General features: G+C 45.1%; 1 protein-coding gene across 1 annotated transcript in view; it reads left to right on the plus strand.

The window, feature by feature from the left end:
• The window catches only part of LOC146272988 (semaphorin-3F-like), a 49389-nt gene extending 31366 nt beyond the window's left edge, over positions 1–18023 (plus strand). The window contains exons 5-19 of the mRNA XM_084704832.1: positions 284–403; positions 1917–2006; positions 3826–3919; positions 5383–5502; positions 5780–5919; positions 7288–7402; positions 11388–11457; positions 11569–11713; positions 11929–12151; positions 13233–13321; positions 13449–13490; positions 14116–14273; positions 14515–14582; positions 14839–14972; positions 15767–18023. Coding sequence (XP_084560958.1) covers positions 284–403; positions 1917–2006; positions 3826–3919; positions 5383–5502; positions 5780–5919; positions 7288–7402; positions 11388–11457; positions 11569–11713; positions 11929–12151; positions 13233–13321; positions 13449–13490; positions 14116–14273; positions 14515–14582; positions 14839–14972; positions 15767–16231 — 2073 coding nt within the window. The 3' untranslated portion in view covers positions 16232–18023. The remainder of the gene's footprint in view (positions 1–283; positions 404–1916; positions 2007–3825; positions 3920–5382; positions 5503–5779; positions 5920–7287; positions 7403–11387; positions 11458–11568; positions 11714–11928; positions 12152–13232; positions 13322–13448; positions 13491–14115; positions 14274–14514; positions 14583–14838; positions 14973–15766) is intronic.
• Positions 18024–18663: the final 640 nt, after the last annotated feature.

An 18663-nucleotide genomic window follows, 5' to 3' on the forward strand; every position in this document is an offset into this window, starting at 1 on the left:
CAGCTCAGTCAGCCCAGCAGGCCAGGCAGACTCACCCTCCCCTCTTTGCCAGCATAGGATGGGGAATAACAGGAGCACTGTTGGACATAGTCGTATTTCTAACAATATTAAAGATATGGAATGTGGATCTTGCAGAATTGCCATCAATTTCATCATATTCACTGGTCAATAAAGACCCTAATGCAGCATAAAAGTCCCGTTCTAGTTTCTTGGTTCTTTCTGCTGATGTTTTCAAAGTAATAGCTCCTGAATATGATGCTGTATTTACTTTCTGTCTGTCCAGGGGGAGTGTGGGAACTTCATCCGTCTGATTGAGCCTTGGAACAGGACCCACCTGTACGTGTGTGGAACTGGGGCCTACAATCCGATCTGCACCTATGTCAACCGTGGACGCAAACCTCAGGTTGGTGCCATACCTTCCTACACTGTCTGTGGGTTTGTGTGTGAAGGAGGGTATGGTGTGTGGTGAGGGAGGTTGACAATTTTGACCATACCACCATACTGCTTCTTAACCAGTTCATTTAATGCTTTCACTCTTTCTCTCTACCTTTCGTTTCACATTGTTCCCACCTGCATTCAACCTCCCTCTTCTTACATTGTATCTTCAGCCTCCAGCCCAGCTAGTGGAACCAAGCACTACAGCTGTTGTCCCCAGTGCACACTTACTGGGGCTGTTACAGTCCAGTCTGTTTAGTTTCACCATTTAATTGGAGCTCTTGAGTTTCCTCAGCTGAGCCAAGGATCACCAACTCACCACACTTCCCTTTTTTAGGACCCTCCGCCAACACCACCAGCACCTCACATTTAAATACAACACTTGTTCTCCAATGGTCACCTTGGGATTTCTGAAATGGGATGGCAAAAAGTACGTTCCCCTATTGGCTCGTCCCTGTACAAAACCTCCTCATAAACCCTTGTTAGTTCACATGACTCCATGTAGCAGTTACTGCCATCCATCCATCCATCCATCCATCTACAGTATCTATTAACTGATCTATCCATCCAGCTATCCACTCATAACTTCAGGCTCCCTATGTGGCTGTAGAAGTACACTATGCCTCTCCTATGTGAGAAGTTTGTTAATTGGCCATAAGGGCTCCCATTAAAGGGTGTCAGTGGAGTGTGGTTATTGTACTGCATTAATGACATGCCTCCCCCCATATGACAACTCTGAAAGCTATCCTGAGACCCCCCCCCCCCCCCCCACCTTCCCCAACACACACACACAAACACACATCGTCTGTCCTCTGGGATGGACTGGCTGGAATGAAGTACCACAGAGATGTGAAACCACACGCCTCAACACTGTACATGTTGATTTTCTTTACAGGAAACCAGAAAAGGGCACTTCATTCCATGTGGATGTAAACACAGCGATACACACACACACAAAGTTTGGGGACACTGAAAACACCCAAACCTTCTCTTTATGGCATGCAGGATTTCTCTCAATTTGGCAGTTCTTTAAGTGATTGATTTATTTATTTATTTATGTGAACACATATTCAATGACTTATTGCAGCCTTGGTCTCTAAAAGCCAAATGATAGTTTTTGGCAGCTGCTCACAAGTGAATACGTATAGCATACTGTGAGAGACTTTATTGACTCAACCACAGGATAGAGAACTAATATTGCTGCTTTTCCAACATCTGGTTCAATAGTGTTACACAGACAGACCCTACACGGGGTAGCCTTTCTACAACTGTCTTCCATACCCCCAAAATACAGTGTTCTTTGAAGCAGTATTATTGTCAAATCAGCCCTAGACCAACTCACTAACTCACTTGGCTTGGAGTTATTTGCAGCCCCACAGTCTATCTACCTGGCCACCTGTTCTGCAAAGGCGTAGACCAACCGTCATCAGACTTGCATCGGGTGCATAACATCCAGAATATGTCACTGTCTCCTGTTCTAGGCTGCCCTGCACCTGCAGATGCCCCAGAGCGGAGGGAGGGCTAGCCGCGCGGCAGAAGCCCACGCTGTGTCCGAGACATTGGGACTGAAGGTGGGACGTGGCTTTGGGTCAGGCGCCCTTCCTCAGGCTGGGTGGACCTGTTTGTCTGTCTGCCTGCCTGCCCCTCTTAAGCCCTGGGGAGTCAGGATGCTGACCCCTAGGAGCCACTACCATGCAGCATGTGTCCGTCTCTCTGTGTCCCACTGTCCAGGGCTGTGCATGTCTCTAACCCGCGTCTGTGCTCATCCTTGGTGTCTTAGCACGTCTGTCATCATAACCAGAGAGCTCTCGTTGGGACGGTTATTGTCGCCATGTCCTTAAAGTTTGGATTTTTTGCTCTCTGGTCTATCTCCATCAATGTTTTGTGTGTGTTGCTCAAAGTTCCACCGAAATTGAATTTTTCTCGTAGGTTTTGTCATCATTAGTTTGTGTTCCATTTTTTTGTGTCATTTTCTGTGTCATTTCCCAGCAAATGTTCTCTCTGTCTGTGTTTTCTTTAGCTGTATTGACTATTTGACTGTTTTTAACTTGTGTGAAGTGTTTCATATTGGGGTTTTAGATTTGTGTATTCTCTTTCACTTGTGTCCTTGTTAATGATACAAATTAAGATGTTAAATAAGGGAAGAATACTTACTGCAACAAAGGTTAACAGTATTAACCCTATTGACCCTCATTGTAAAAGGTCTGTTACAGCTCCTGTACTTTGGTCGTCTCTCATGACAGTGTCCTATCACCTTTGAACATGTCTAGGAAACAGTGCTCCATTTTTCGGTCACTTTTCCGCCCCCCGACCCCTCCATGTAGGAATGTGGTCTGGCAGCCTCTCCCTGGGGGTGCCAGTGTGACCCACACACAAGGCCTGTTGGTTCAGGGCAAACATCAGCCGTCTGTGTCTAACTGCCAGAGCAGAAAAGGAAATAATAGACCCACATAGCTGAGCATTACTCAGATGTTTGAGCTTGCTCTCCCACCATTCACAGTACAGGACGAAACCATTAACCCTTAGATGGGTGTGGGGACTTTTTCCAGCATGATGTGTAAATGTTTTCCATGCAGCAGTGTTTTTTTTCGTAAGGTGAAAACCTTCAAAGGGTCTTTTTCCCAAGTTATGTTTGGATAGCACCCCTGGCACACGTAACCGCTTGTGACCTAGCACACACTAGAAACTGCCAACACCTTCACATTTGCAGGTGATTTTAATCAATGGTGAAGGGATCTCACAAGTGTGCACGTACGAGCCAGTAGAGAATACTTTGGCAAGCGCTTTCCTCCATTCTGCTCTGGTGTTGATGGACAAGGACACGGGTGTCTTTGCCTCACCCCCATCCCTGATTGGAGAGAGGCTTTGGGATTGGACCTGTTCTGGTTTATGGCAGGGCCTCGGGGCATGTCATAGCATGTCATTGGCTGTTCCCACCCGTGTATCCAAATACCTGCCAATCACCTTTCAGTACTGCATATCGAGATGCCAGGAGCACTGAGCATCAGTCATCCAGCCTCCATCCCAGGCTTGTTTTCACTATGCAGGATTACAGGTGTCAACAGCAGAGCTGCACAGCCATGGGCCCACAGTGGCTGAGAGATACTTGGCATTAGGCTTGTTATGCTGAGAGAACTTCTTCTGTCACTTTCTCCCCCTAGTGTTCTGCAGTGTAGGGGGGATTAGGAAGGGCTCTATCGAAGCATGTATTTTTCTGTGTGAAGGCGCTCTCATTATTGTCATGATTCATCCTCTATAATGGCTTATGGGCCCAAGGGGAGTCTCTGGAAGCATATGCACTGCCTCATTTTCCCTCCACACCAGGGAATCAGGATGACATGACGAGGAGCACTGAATTTATTGCCGTCTCTTATGATTTTTCCATTTCAGGAATACATATTCCATTTGGAGCCAGGCAGAGTGGATTCTGGGAAGGGAAAGTGCTCCTACGACCCTAAGCTCAACAGCGTGTCGGCGCTGATCAGTGAGTATCTGCTAGGTTCAGTCACACGACCAGGCGGAGGTTGGATGGAGGGGTTGCGTCTGGCCAAACTCTGGTCCCCTGAATGGCTCTCAGGGATGGTGAGGGACCCTGTGGTCATGTCCCCTGTGGATCAGCTTCAATCTCTGACCTTTTGAACTATATTTTAATGGTCACTTTGTTTTTTGGCTTACTTTGTTAAGGATTAGTTTATTGCCTAGTTCTTACCAGGAAGATCAAGTGTCTTTTCCATTTGTGCTTGTTTCCCACGAGCTATTCACAGAGGAACGCTCATCGCTGACCAATCATAAAAAATGAGGAATTCAGCCTTGTTAGAGTTGGAGATGTGGGCACAGGCTGGTGTGTTGACTCAGTTTCCATGAGTCCTCCGTGATTTAAATGAATAAATATATGACTCCTGTCTTATTTGTAAATGAGAAAACGTATAATGGATTGTCCTGGGCAGCAATGGATATCGTGTTAAGCTTTGTTTTCTGGAAAGGTTTGAAGTAGGATTGAGAGCCTTTAATGAGAAGTCTTCCAGCAGTGTCCTCCTCTCCCTTCAAGGTCAGCTGGCCAGGCCAGACCTCACAGTTGCCACAAGTGTAAGTCGATCCTGTCTCTATGGGGTGGGATGGTGTAAATCACCATCACTGCTTCCCACATTAGCACTGTGCCAGCTGACCAGGGTGGGACCAGTAGCAGGCCCAACGAGAGGGAGCCTCCCACCCACAACAAGCTCAGCTGTGGCCGCTCATTGGCAGGAAGTGCCGACCACTTTGACCAGTTTCACCTCTGATCAGACAGTATACAGGAGATGGCACCCCCTCTCTGTGTCAGAAACAGCACGCCTTCAAGCCTAGACCTGTGTATACCACATATCGTACAGTATGTGTACCAGCATATGGCATTTGGAGTTTTGTTAAAAAGTAATAGTAGGAAGTTTTGTCTTCCCTTGCCTGCCTTAATCCCACCACAGAGAATGCTCAGCCCTCTGCACAGTGCATGTGGGTGCACCTGCCCTCATATTTAGCCTTGATAACAGCAGGAAGACACACACCCAGCCTCCCTGCTTAACGAAGGTGTGTGTGTCTGTCCGCGATACTACGAGGCAAGTATTGTCCTTGTTCTGAATCTTATGGTCTATTTGAGAATATTTTAGATGTATATTTTTGAATATTTATTGAGAGTCTTCTTAGTTCTGAGTTCTTAATTCATCTGAAACCCAGAGATAGAGAAGAGTACTGTGATGCTCCGCTGCTGGTCACAGGGATGGGACGCTCCGAGGAGTTGGCTTCTGAGTCGTACCAGCGGCTCAGAAAGGGATTCTACACAAATCTATGTTCAAAGATTCATAGTACTTTATCCCAGATGTGCCTGGAATTCTAGATGGCGCCAATATCTTTGGTGGTGATTTGGCTCAGCATGGTGATCTGTTGCTTTGTCCTTGTGTGCTCGTGTTTCAGATGGTGAACTCTACGCGGGGGTCTACATTGACTTCATGGGAACAGACTCAGCCATCTTCCGTACCATGGGCAAACAGACGGCCATGCGTACAGACCAGTACAACTCCAGATGGTTGAATGGTACATTCCTTTTGTTGGCACCCAAATGACTGACATCTGATGAGAACAAGATCAGTTGTCTGTCTATGATCCACCCTGTGATTAAGTGTAGCGCTTGTATGGAATGTGAGATATATATGCATGTCAAATTAAATTGTCAACGGGTGTCTTGAATAATCATTTTCAGATACATAAATAAATATGCCTTTTTCTTTCATTCAAAACAGGGACATCAGAGTTTGAAACTTGTTTGTCTCTATAAACCATCCCTAAACATGTCCCTCTGTCATCAACTCAGACCCTTCGTTCATCCACGTGCAACTCATCCCCGACAGCGCTGAGAGGAACGACGACAAACTGTACTTCTTCTTCCGGGAGAAGTCCTCTGAGATGGGCCAGAGTCCTGTGACCCAGGCCCGCATCGGACGCATCTGTCTGGTCAGTACAAAATCATGATTCACCTCTGAGCACATCCTGTTGTAAAGTGTCATGAGCTTGTGACAGTTTCCTTGAGAAGGAAAAACAGAACCCTTTTTCTTGCTGTGGAGCTGGTGTTTGCCTAGCACGGACGTGCAGGAATCTGCATGTGTGTTTAACCTTTATGTCCATGAGATGCTATTCCGACCCATGACCTTGTGATCTTTTCACCTCCTGAAGATGGTTGTCCTCAAATGCAGATGACTGGAACTTGCTGCTATTCAGTTCAAAGCATCCTGAAGGACAGTTCCTTGAAACTAGACCGGGTGAAGCAGCTGGTCTCTACTTGCAGTGTATCCACAGTGTGTGATGATTTAACCTCACTGTCTTACTGTAATGAAAGCTTCTACCTGCCCTCCCTCACCAGATTGAAAATGTGACAGAGCAGCACACATAAACAGGGACACGGTTTGTTGCTCTTGTGTAAACTTGGAGCATCTTTCTGAGCTGGGCTTACATTCTCAGAGAGCTTGATGTTTAGATGGTCAACCTGTGTGTGGGTGAATCCGTGGATGCGAGAGTATGTGTATACATGAATATGTTTGTCTGTGTGTGTCTGTGTGTGTGTATGTGTGTGTGTGCTAGCATGTGTTTGTCTGTGCTTCCTCAGCTGTTCACCGCTGTGTTTATTTGAGAGGGTCAAGCAGTGACCCTGCACACAAACACTCATCCTGCTCTTGGTTCTGTCTTCATGGACCTCCTGGGACACCACTGTCATTCTCACTTTCACACACATCTGGAGGATGACAAAGCCCTTTTCTAGCCTTGAACACACCGCATCACCATGACATGTACAACAGTCCTGGATAATCACTCTAAAACTGAAGTAAATCCAAGATAAGGATTCATTGGATGTCAACCAAAAATATTGCAAAGCATACAACGGCCTAAAACTACTTTGAGGACATTAAAATGATACATTAGTCAAAAAAACGTTTTTCACCGGCAATATTTCTCAAACTATATGACCCAGCGATGTGTTTTCCCCATCAAAGTGAGGCATGCTTTAAGGAGAATGTGTGGTGTTTAAGGAGGAAGCCGCTAAATCACATCTACTGGACTTGGCTCTCCCTCACTGGGTTGGAATTTGGCCCAGCTCCATGACAGATGGGAGAGACTCTAAATAAGAGGAGACAGTGTTTACCATCTCATCCCCTCACAACCAGGCAGCCCTCCACACTCTCTCCACGCTCTCCAAACTCGCCTGCTTTTTTTTTATATGTACAGTGTGTGTGGGCGGCTCCACCTGTGTTTGTTTTTGGTGGATGGAGGATGTGAGTGTGTGTGTGACGGAGGCTGTGTTCTGTCCCCCACACCCCCACCCCTCAGAATGACGATGGTGGTCACTGCTGTCTGGTCAACAAGTGGAGCACCTTCCTGAAGGCCCGGCTCATCTGCTCCGTGCCGGGGGCGGACGGGATGGAGACGCACTTCGACGAGCTCCGTAAGTCCTCCTTAATCCCCCTCTAACACTCTGTGGTTTCACCCGTCATCCACAAGCCCTCCGTTTTCAATTAGGAGTGAGAAAGCGGAAAGCCTGCAGCAGGTCTTGTGGTTTTGCTGTTTACACTGGTGCCGTGTCCTCTCTAATCATGCATGCGCCACAGTCAGTCCTGATCTATAGGCAGCTTGGGAGCAGCAGACCACCACCTGTCCCTACCTAGTCTGACAGCATGTCACACAGCCCAGTCCTCTGCCCATATGGAAGCCTCCTCCATTTCACTCCCCCTCCTCAACTCTCCAGTGGCCCATACTGCCTGCTGTAATGAGAATAGCACACACTCCAGTACTGTAGTTGTTATTTTCTCTCAAGATGGCTCAAACAAAAGGCTCCTTTCTCTGGGCTCTGAAGGACGAGGTGTCTGGGAAGCACTCCCCCTCAGATAGACTGGATGGACGGGCCAAGTCTCGTGGCAGATGGATCAGGTCACCAAGCAGGAATGTCAAGTCCATTACCATCTCAAGAGGAAGCGTCTTCTCTCTCTCTCTCTCTCTCTCTCTCTCTCTCTCTCTCTCTCTCTCTCTCTCTCTCTCTCTCTCTCTCTCTCTCTCTCTCTCTCTCTCTCTCTCTCTCTCTCTCTCTCTCTCTCTCTCTCTCTCTCTCTTTCTCTCTCTATCTCTCTTTCTCTCTCTCTCTATCTCTCTTTCTCTCTCTCTCTCTTTCTCTTTGTTGTTCCAATCTCTCTCTCATTTGCTTTCTCTTTCCTTTTCTCCATTTCTTTTGTTCTCTCTTTCTCTCTCCTGCCCTTTGTCTCTGTCTATCTCAGCCTTGGTGTGATAATGATTAAGGGCTGAAGTGTCTGTCTGACGTTTTATTCAGACTTCACCTCACCAATCAGGCTTTCTGTTTAACTCTTATCCTCCCCAGTAAAGTCCCTTTGTCCTTTTCTTTGGCTAACTAGGTTCGAGCTTACATCTCATTATAGGTTAGGCTGTAAAAACGTATTTAGTTTTAACAGCACACACTTCTCATTATGCTTTAGTGAACAGTATAGGTTAAGGATGATTGATTCTGCTAGTGTGTACAATAATCGTGTCCTTGCAACAACAAAAAAACCTACACTGCAAGATCTTTTTGTCTGACTGTGCCCTCTATGTACAGGTCAAGCACATTACCTACAGTATGGGACATTTAAAGAGTTCCAAACCATGAGCGTGCTTGCTCTGGGTTTGTAAACGAGTTTCTGTCTTTATTAGTTGGGTCAGTGTTGACACAGGCGTGCTGTTCACAGTGGGTTCAGAGGAGTGTGGAGAGTTGGCTCTGTTTGCCATGCAGGTTTCAGGATATTGCTTTATTAAAACAGTAACTTTGAACAGGCATGGGCTAATCAGGTCTAATCACTGTAACAGTATGTATAGAACCACATAGACACAGGCCAAATATGGAGTCTATACTGAGACAGAGGAACAGACAGACAGACAGACTTGTCAACAACAAATAAAACTATATTTTTGTTAACAAAATTGTAGGATTTTAAAAAGTCAAAAGCATTCAACATGTAAATCACAATCGATGATCAGCAAAGAGGTCCAAAATATACATCCTGGTACTGTTAAGAGGCACTGTACATTTACACAGCACCTAAGTGTTTGGATGACCTTAGATTTTGGAAAAGCTTTACCGCAAGAAGAGACTAGTTGGGAAAGTGCAGCCACGCCTGGATGGAGAAAGAAAAAGAACAGACATTTTTCCTCTCTATATTAGTGCGGTAGTAAAAGGACCCCGGGGTCATTATTGAGAACTTTGATGAACCTTCCAGGCCAGCTGGAGCTCTATTGTGGCAGTATTAAGTGTGAGTGCCTGTGGCTAGGATCACCAGAGACTGAGGGAGTTTTTACAGTTGGAAAGTCTAAGAAAGTTGGCTGTACCTGAGAACCTGTACCCACATGACACACAGTCAATTGAACCAGACAATGTTGTGGCTCCTTTCCAGACTCCTGCTTGTACTCTGCCTGTTTTAGAATGTAAAGGCCTAAACTCATATTTTCTGTAAAATACAGAAAAGGAGCATACATGTTACATTTTGTACAATCAGAGACACATTCAAAGACAACATAGCACAAGATTGGGCAAAATCTAAAATTTAAAAACTAAAATATTTTAGGTTTTATTATAATGTGTTTTATTGCCTCACTGAAGTAGGAAATGGAAAGGGCAGTTTTGAGTCTTGGTGCTTTTACAGCTGTTATTAACATGCAAGCACAGAGACCCCCTGCAGCGAACTCTTCTCTACCCTGTCAAAATATCTTTTACTACGGCTCAAGTAGCTGTTTCCTATTTTATGAATATCAGATTCTCCTTTTTCTGTCTACCTCTGTCTGGGATAGGAGTAGGAGTGTGTATAGTTCAGTCATATTGACGTGCAACAGCAGTGTGTCATGGTACGGCACATCTGTTGCATGGTACCTCTGATAGCCCCTTTGACTCTCTCTCTCACTCCCGCTGTCAGTGATAACCCATGACCGCTTTGCTTCCCTGGCTTAAGGTGTGCATGTGTGTGTGTGTGTGTGTGTGTGTGTGGGTGAGATGGAATTACAACCATATGGTTTCTCTCCCCCTCGTTATCCTGAAACTTCAGACACAAACTACAGATTGTCACCCAGGGTCTGTGTGAATACACACCTATGACTTGACTCAACAGGCATAATGCAAAGACAATCTTCACCCCTGCAGTCACTCTCATTCCTTCGGTATAATGATATTCACTGCATAATACATCTTTGTTTAAGTGTCTTCAATAAAAATACTGTATAGTACACTTAGCTGGTCTTGTTTTGTGAATATATTCTTCAATGTTTGCTGGAGGTGCCTGCATTATTATGAGAGCTGGATATGGCACTCCTAAGGGTAGCATGGAGGTCATTGAGAGAATCATGGGGAGAGCAGAGTAGGTCAGTGACTAAGCACCCCTAGTAGGATTAGTTCCTCTATATTTCTTCCTCTGGGCCTCTCTGCTCCATCTCCAGGAGGATGAGCACATGTAAATCAGGCCTCCCTGAGGGTCCACCAGGACGAGGATAGTGCCTCAGATAGTGCCCTCACACCCAAACTCCACTGCTTAAACCACACCCACCAGACGGGGGAACGTGTCCCACACTAAATCACTGGCTACAGGATCACTCCTGGAGTGTGCTTTCAGGTGACACAGCCACTGTATGTGGATTTTAGCATAGTTGTGCCGTACATATGTGCATGTGTCTCCTTCTGTTCTTATGAAGGACGCTACATTGTATTGAGTTTATATCTACGGGTGGATTGTGGATCGAATTTAATTAGAGACTTAAGTGACGGATTGCCTAAAGGTCTGGTCACCAAAGCTATACTATTGTGCTTTTTATACTGTCTATGAAGAAATATTCAACAATGCCCTTCCTGTGTAGAATGCAGTTTCCTGTTACACTGAGAAAGAGACAAGCAGAGCCTTCTGTTTCCCCTGGCAGGATGCTTAGATGTCACCAGGAGGACTCTTCGTCTCCTCCATTGAACTTTGTTTAGCCTCTCGTCCTCTGCACAAACTTATCCTTTCCAAGAGCCCGACGGGTGAACTTTCCCATAGCATAGCGAAGCTCTGGTCACACTACTGTAAGCAACACAGAACTTGACACATCAACCTCTGACTGGAATTTTGTAGATGCAGACACAGGTGTTTGAGATACGAAAGGGACACATGACTATAGGAAGGTCATGGTGATGGCCTTGTTCATCCTGTCTATACAAGCACAGGCTGATATTCACCGAGGGATGAGAGGAAAGAAAATGGTTTTAGTGCGTCAGTACTTCTTTTAAAAGCTGAGGGGTGCCTCTCTGAATATGTCTGGCAGGATTGACTTGAGCTCTGTCAATATTAGCCATCATGAGCCTGCTGTAGAACTTGTTTCTTTAGCCTGCTCTCTTTGCACTGACTGGATTTTGTTTGTGTGTGTTACAGGAAATGTTTACATACAACCGACACAAGACACCAAGAACCCTGTCATCTATGGAGTATTTTCTGTCTCTGGGTGAGTCTCCAACCAGTTTTCTATTTTTGTTCCTTCACTGGAACAAAGACTATTACTGTGAATCATTTGCCTTTTGACACATACAACATAACTGTCTCTCCTAATGCACAGCTCGGTGTTCAAGGGCTCTGCGGTGTGTGTCTACTCCATGGCTGACATCCGGCAGGTCTTCAACGGACCCTTCGCCCACAAGGAAGGCCCTAACTACCAGTGGGTGGCCTACACTGGAAAGATCCCCTACCCTCGCCCTGGGACGGTGAGCCTACCCCCCGGATGACCTCACACACACCCACAGCCCTCCAACCTTAATACACACTTTAGTGACTTACTCCTCAGATAGAAACCAGCTGTTTGTCCCACAATGCACTTACAAAACTCTCCACATACATACCGTGTATCACAACAATATAGAGTAGACCCACAATTGGTTGTTTGTCAGTGAGCTAATTATTCTCAATCATTTTCCACTAGTGTCCTGGAGGCACGTTCACCCCTAACATGAAGTCTACTAAAGACTACCCAGACGAGGTCATCAACTTCATGAGGAACCACCCCACCATGTACAATGCTGTGTACCCAGTGCACAAGCGCCCCCTAGTGGTCCGCACCAACGTGGACTATGAGTTCACCACCATCACTGTGGACCAGGTGGCAGCTGCGGATGGCAATTATGAAGTGCTTTTCCTGGGGACTGGTAAGTTCAGTATATCTTGGTCAATTTACATTGACTGTGCCATCAATGTCCAGATAAAGAGCTATTTCTTGGTCTTAATAGAAGACCCACAGCTTCTGCATTGTTTCAGTCTTATGATGTTCCTTGCAAAGCCTTTTAGTCAGGCTCAGTTGGGTGTACAACGGAGATACAAAGGAGTGTTGTGCCCCTGTTGTCTACTGCTGTCCAACCAAACGCACCCAAAGTCTTTCTTTCAATCATTTATCGCCAGAAGAAAAGCATTTGTAGCCTTTCTGTAGAGATGAAAGTTGAACCAATCAAAGGCCACTGGTCTTTGCATCTTTCACTTAGTTTAAAAGCTTTGAGCTCTGTACCTTGAGGGCAGGGAGAATGACGAGAAGAGGAGGGCTAGGAGCCGTGTTACAGTCAGGAAATCCATCACCTTAATCTCACCCACCAGGGCAAGACACATTTTCTATTTGTCTCATTCCTTTGAACCTTCTAAAAGCCCCAAGTGACATCACTCCCCCAGCGCATGCAGCCCTAACATGAAGCCCATTCTCTCCTTTGTGTAAGACGTTGTTCTGCAGCATGTATAGCAGAGACTAATGGGGTCTTGTGGTGACCGCAGAGCGCCCCACGGTGCCTGAAGTCAGAGGAATGTCTGTCCTTTCAGCTGCTGTCAGGAGCAGGCATTCAGCGCCACGTTGGGGCACATTTAAACAGTCATAATAAATCTCAGGTATCCTGCGCTCAGGAATGCCTCTTTTCAGAAATCAAACATGCTTTTGGGCAAGGCGTGACCAGGAGAAATACCTCCGGCCTTCGGGAGAATGGGTCACAGCTAAGAAAGAGGGGCTGAGAAATAGTGTTGTTGAGGTAGTGACAGTGTGTACGCTCAAGCAAGTGAAAATAGATTGTCATGTTGAAAAGTGAGCTCATAGCACCAGGTTTGAATGTAGACCTCACCAGCTGATTAGCCGTCACACTAAGTGGCTTTATGTTGGTAGGAATACAGGGGCTGGTGGATTGACTAGCAGTCCAAAGGTCTCATCGTTGGAGGTACAGTATGTAACTGTGAGGTGTGTTTTCTGGTCCACAGACAGGGGGACAGTGCAGAAGGTGATCGTCCTTCCCAGAGATGATTTGCAGACTGAAGAGCTGGTCCTGGAGGAGGTTGAGGTGTTCAAGGTGACATTTCATTTTCTTTCCCTCTGTCTTGCGCTGTTTCCTCTCTCTTTCTCTCACTCTCCCTGTCCTTATGTCTCTCTCCCTCTCCTGGTGTCATACTGTACTCATCACGTTTTCTTTATTGCAGGTTCCTACTCCTATTACGACAATGAAGATCTCATCAAAAAGAGTAAGCATATCTGTAGCAAATTACCTAATGTACCTATATATCTGTGCTGAAATAGAGACAGCAACTGAAGGAAATGATTTAGTAAAACCATGTAAGATGTGCGTACAGCTGTGGAACCAATATTTGCCTTTAGAAATTATATTTAGTCTGGGAAAGACAATGAAACAAGAAGTATGGAAAAGGCATCACGGTGAAATGTTGTCTTTTACCGTGATTAAAATACTTGGCCTAGGCTACATGACATCACGTGACATGACATCACTCTGACAGAAGGTTGTCATTATACAGTGTGCCACGATGATGAATTCGAAACAGCTTTTTATAACATTGAAAGGTACATTGTCAGTACCTTGAACAATGGCAGTGAAACAGTTACAAACTCTGCATCTCTCCCAATGTGTGCTCAATTCTCCTGAGTAGACTATTGTTACGCTAACACAGTGCTCATCTCTTTTCTGTTGTTAGATCATCACATTACATTGTTCTGGCTCTGTTGGCATCTCGGTCAACTTTAAAATATTTATTCCAGTGTCGTCTTTCCTATTTAATTAAACACTGACAGTATAGTTGGACAAAGACGTGTTCTTCTGTGGTTTGTTCTAACATGTATATTGTCCCCCACCAGCAACAGCTGTATGTCTCTTCAGGGATGGGAGTGACTCACCTGGCCCTGCACCGCTGTGACGTGTACGGCGAGGCCTGTGCTGACTGCTGCCTGGCCAGAGACCCCTACTGCGCCTGGGACGGCAAGTCCTGCTCCCGCTACTCGGCCTCCCAGAAGAGGTGAGCACAAGCATGTGCCAGGAAAGGAACTAACGTGGCTGTTAGATAGCTGCATGGCTTCTCAAATAACACAAAAGCTTCTATTTTGCTGATTGGTACTTACCGATTTCTAACTGATTGATGTGTGGTTTATTTGGCTATTGAATGGCCTCATGTATTGTTGAATGGCTTTGTATGGCGCTTGCAGTTGCTTTATAATATTTTTTCTTCTTATTTGGGAATACTGGTCTGACCCCTTTAGAAGAAGCCGGAGGCAAGACGTAAAGTACGGGAATCCCATCCGCCAGTGCAGAGGCTTCAACTCCAACAGTAAGACTTACTTATTGTGGTGGTGAATACTATACATTCCTAATACAAATACACCATAGCTAGTATAACTCAACATATAGTGCTGATTACATACTGGCAGTAAAATTAAGGGAAACTTTAGTGCAACTAGTCACATTACACCTCCTCCCACTAGCTAAAAATACAACTTTGAATTGAAGCATTACTCTTTCTGTGTTTGGACCGTGTGGTGAGTGCTTGGTTGCCTTGGTGATGTCTCTCCCTATGTCTCCTTCAGCCAATAAGAACACTCTGGAGATGGTACAGTACGGGGTGGAGGGCAGCAGCACCTTCTTGGAGTGCCAAGCCCGCTCCCCGCATGCGCTCATCAAATGGCACCTGCAAAGGGACAACAGTGACCGCAGGAAAGAAGTAAGCAGCCTTGTAGCGTAACTGACACAGATCCAGAATTACTAGACTGTATGTCTAGTTTTAACATGTACGCTACCAAAGCTTGGCTCCGTAATCTCTGCTTATTCTATGAACTGTGAACAAGAGATCACATGCAGTGGAGAATTGATTCTTAAGGTGTAGAGAGAGAGAGAGATCTTTATCAGATTTCCAGATTCCTCCCAGGATATTGTGTTCTCCACATTACTGTACATCTGTTCCGAGACTAAGGTGAAGGGGTCCCAAATGTTTGGTGTGTATACCTGAATATATTTAGTAGTAATCCTTACACTGTCCCAAACCCCAGTGGAGAAACCCAGTCACAGTTTTTCAGCCTTAGGCTACAGTTAAAGTTTTATTGTGAGACTATAGTTTCTCTTGTCTTTTATTGGGTATTCTATTGGATGGTGCGTGTTCCCGTAGGCATGGTGGACTTGGCCATGCTGCCTAGCACATCTGAATCTGAGTGTAAAAGCTGTCAACAGCTAATCAGAGCCTTGGACTGGGATGCAGTGACAAGCAGAGAACAGTAATGGAAACATTACTCTTTGCAGTGGAAGTGATTGTCTCATCTAACAGCAGGACATCTGAATGTGCATGAGTCATGTTAGTGTAGGACTATAAAGGCAGTCAGGACGTTGCTATGGTGGCTCTGATGCCCATACTGTTACAGAGAGTAGGAAATGGCAGAAATCTCAAACGATGGATCCTTCTCATGTTATTATGCAAATGTCATTGTAATGTCTTCTTTTGTTCTCTCTCTCTCTTTCTCCCAGATGCGCTCTGACGGGCGTGTGATGAGGACAGAGCAGGGCCTGCTGCTGCGCTCCCTCCAGCCCTCCGACTCAGGCGTGTACCAGTGCTCGGGCACAGAGAAGAACTTCAAGCACACCTTGGTCAAGCTGCAGCTGGTCGTGCTGTCCAGTCGGGCCGTCAACAACGTGCTGGTGGAAGGTGGAGGCCTGGCCCCATCTCCCCTCGGGGCCAGCTCCTGGACCCCCAGCTCTGGCCAGTACAAGGACCTGCTGACCATCCTGAGCCAGCCTGAGATGGGCCTCATCAACCAGTACTGCCAGGACTACTGGCAGCAAGGAGACCCCATGATGGGAGCCATCAAGGCCAAAGACCTGAAGGAGCTGAAGGAGCAGAAAAAGCCACGCAACCGTCGGCACCATGGCGAGGGGGGCGAGGAAGAGGAGCAGGAGGAGGGGGGAGAAGGTGGAGACATGAGTAGACCTTGAACTACCTATAATCCCTACCTACCCCACCCCATGAAACGGGGAGAGACTCAATTTGAGAGTGACATCATGAAAGAAAATCAAAAACACGTGAGAAAAAATGAACTGAAGAGAAGCAAGAGGCATCCAAACAAACCCCACACCTCCCTTTACCAACAAGATATATGATACACAGTATTTATTGTAGGTTGTATATAGTATCATTCTGTGGATTCTTTGTACTTATAGAAAATGCTCTTTGTGTATAGGTACCTTTGGGGCAAATATTATTGTTATTATTGTTATTAATTTTATTGTTGTTGCTGTCATTGCATAATTCTCATCCTTCCATCATTATGAAATGTTTGGAATGTGTTAACTGGCATGCAAAATACAAGTCTCTACAAGTCATTGTAAAGACGGAATTGACTGGGGAATGGGGCTGATGGGATTAGTATATTTCTTGTTTCTTGTTTGCTGTGATGTAATGTCAGGGCTCATTCTGGGTTCTCCAGGACTTACATTGACAAACTCACCACGGCTGCATGTGGACTGTAACACAGGAAACTCTAACTATATGCCCCTCCTCCATGTGAACCCAAATGTCAAATACCAGTAGTTTGATACACTTGCTTTGTTTATCAGCTCTTTTAAGACCTTGATAGTAACTAAAGTAGCATTGTTTTCTGTCACTGCCAGTGGAACTTTGTCAAAGGCCTAATTTCCAGAGCTTAACTAACACATAAAACAAAAATTGACATCCCCTTTCGGTAGCCACTGTTGTTACGTGTGGTATTAAAATGAAAAAGGAATCCTAAGTAAAAGAATGGCGGATGATGATAAATTAACCATCATAATTAAATATATTCAGCTTCGCATCTCAGGAGATTAAGTGTGAGGTGCAAAAAGGGTTATGGTTTTACATGTTTACGGGCATTATTTTCTCTTTCAAAAACTGAACTGGATCTTGGGAAGGTAAGATATTGGAAACACTGGCCAGAAGAGAACACATCTTTAAGAGTAGTTCAGTTTGAGATCGAGATGACCAGATGATGATTTGACCGGGCAGCATTGTTTGTTCTGAGTAAAGGCAGCCATTTCTTTTTTATATGCATTCACACATTTTGATCCTTTGATATTAACGTGAAAAAAGAATTGTCCTTACACAACAGAGCATTGTAACAATGTTGTGACACTAACCAAAATCTTGGGAAGCTGGCTTTTCATTGTGTGCATGGATAAATGTATTTGTTCTGTAATTCTAAAACTTAAAAGCTATGTGTAGTTCTCCTGTTCTTGAAGTGTACTGTATGGTCAATGTCAACTCCAGGTCTGAAACACAGCCGAGAAACATAATGGATGAGCACAACTCCTTAACAGGATGATGATGATGCTGCTCTCTCCTCCACTCCTAACTATGGGACAGTATTCATTCCCAGAATAAACCAGACAACCCCTGTTCCTCTTCACCAGGTTACAACAGGGTTTCACAGCTCAATGAAAAAAGGTTGTACAATTTGTTGGTGTTTTTAAGATGTGTCTTTAGTTTTTGAGTTTTTTTGTATTTTGTCATTTTTTGCATTCAGTTATCAATCCTTCCTGAAAAAAAAAACTAAATGCACAGAGGTGACGTTATTGTAATGACTTGTGTAAATTACTTTTCCTTCCCTTTCCATTGTGTTGCTAACTAATAAATTAAAGCTCTATATTTTATAAAAATGGAATGCTCCCTCTCATTGTGATGTTTGGTTTGCTGTGTCTATGTTTTGTCCAGACTCTTCTGGATCATGTGAATAAAATATTGTGTCATACAGTATATGTGTATAAGAACATAATGTGTGTCTCTATAGAAGAATTGTCGTGTCATTATGTCTCATGGCTGTGTGGATTGAGACTGTTTCTAATCACAGTCCTTAAGTTCTGTTTAGGTGTGCTCAAGAATGATGTCAGTTTCAAGGCGGGCAAATTATATTAAACTAGGTTCATAAACTGTACTTTAGCAGTTCAAGCTGGGCTGTTGAAAGACTGATCTACATGCAAGTCTCAGAGAGAATGCAATGCTTTTTGTTAGGAGTACGCTTTTTGTAATTCCATCTGACCATTTCACCAATCAAAATACTGTTTCCCATTTTTCCTCTGTACTGTATGCCATGTTCATGCTGAATCTAATGAAGCAGAGGTTGTGCCTCAGTGGAGGAGGTGGTCTCTTGGGCCGTGTGTGCATGTTTGGATGTGGTCAGGTCTACATAGCAGGCTTAAATCAGGTCCTGGAGGATGTCTACACCCTGTAGAAGCCTAGACAGTAGAGCATAAGAATGATCTCTAGCCATAAGCCTGGTCACCAGTACATCTAGGTCAGGTACTAACCCACAGAGAGAGAGAAACGGCATAGAGAGGAGTCCCCTTGACACCTTTCTTCTATGCCTTAGAAGCTTCCAAGAAGACTGGATCATACA

This window comes from Hypomesus nipponensis, chromosome 9 (assembly GCF_054491055.1).
Source record: "Hypomesus nipponensis isolate SF chromosome 9, ASM5449105v1, whole genome shotgun sequence".
NCBI classification, from domain to species: Eukaryota; Metazoa; Chordata; class Actinopteri; order Osmeriformes; family Osmeridae; genus Hypomesus; species Hypomesus nipponensis.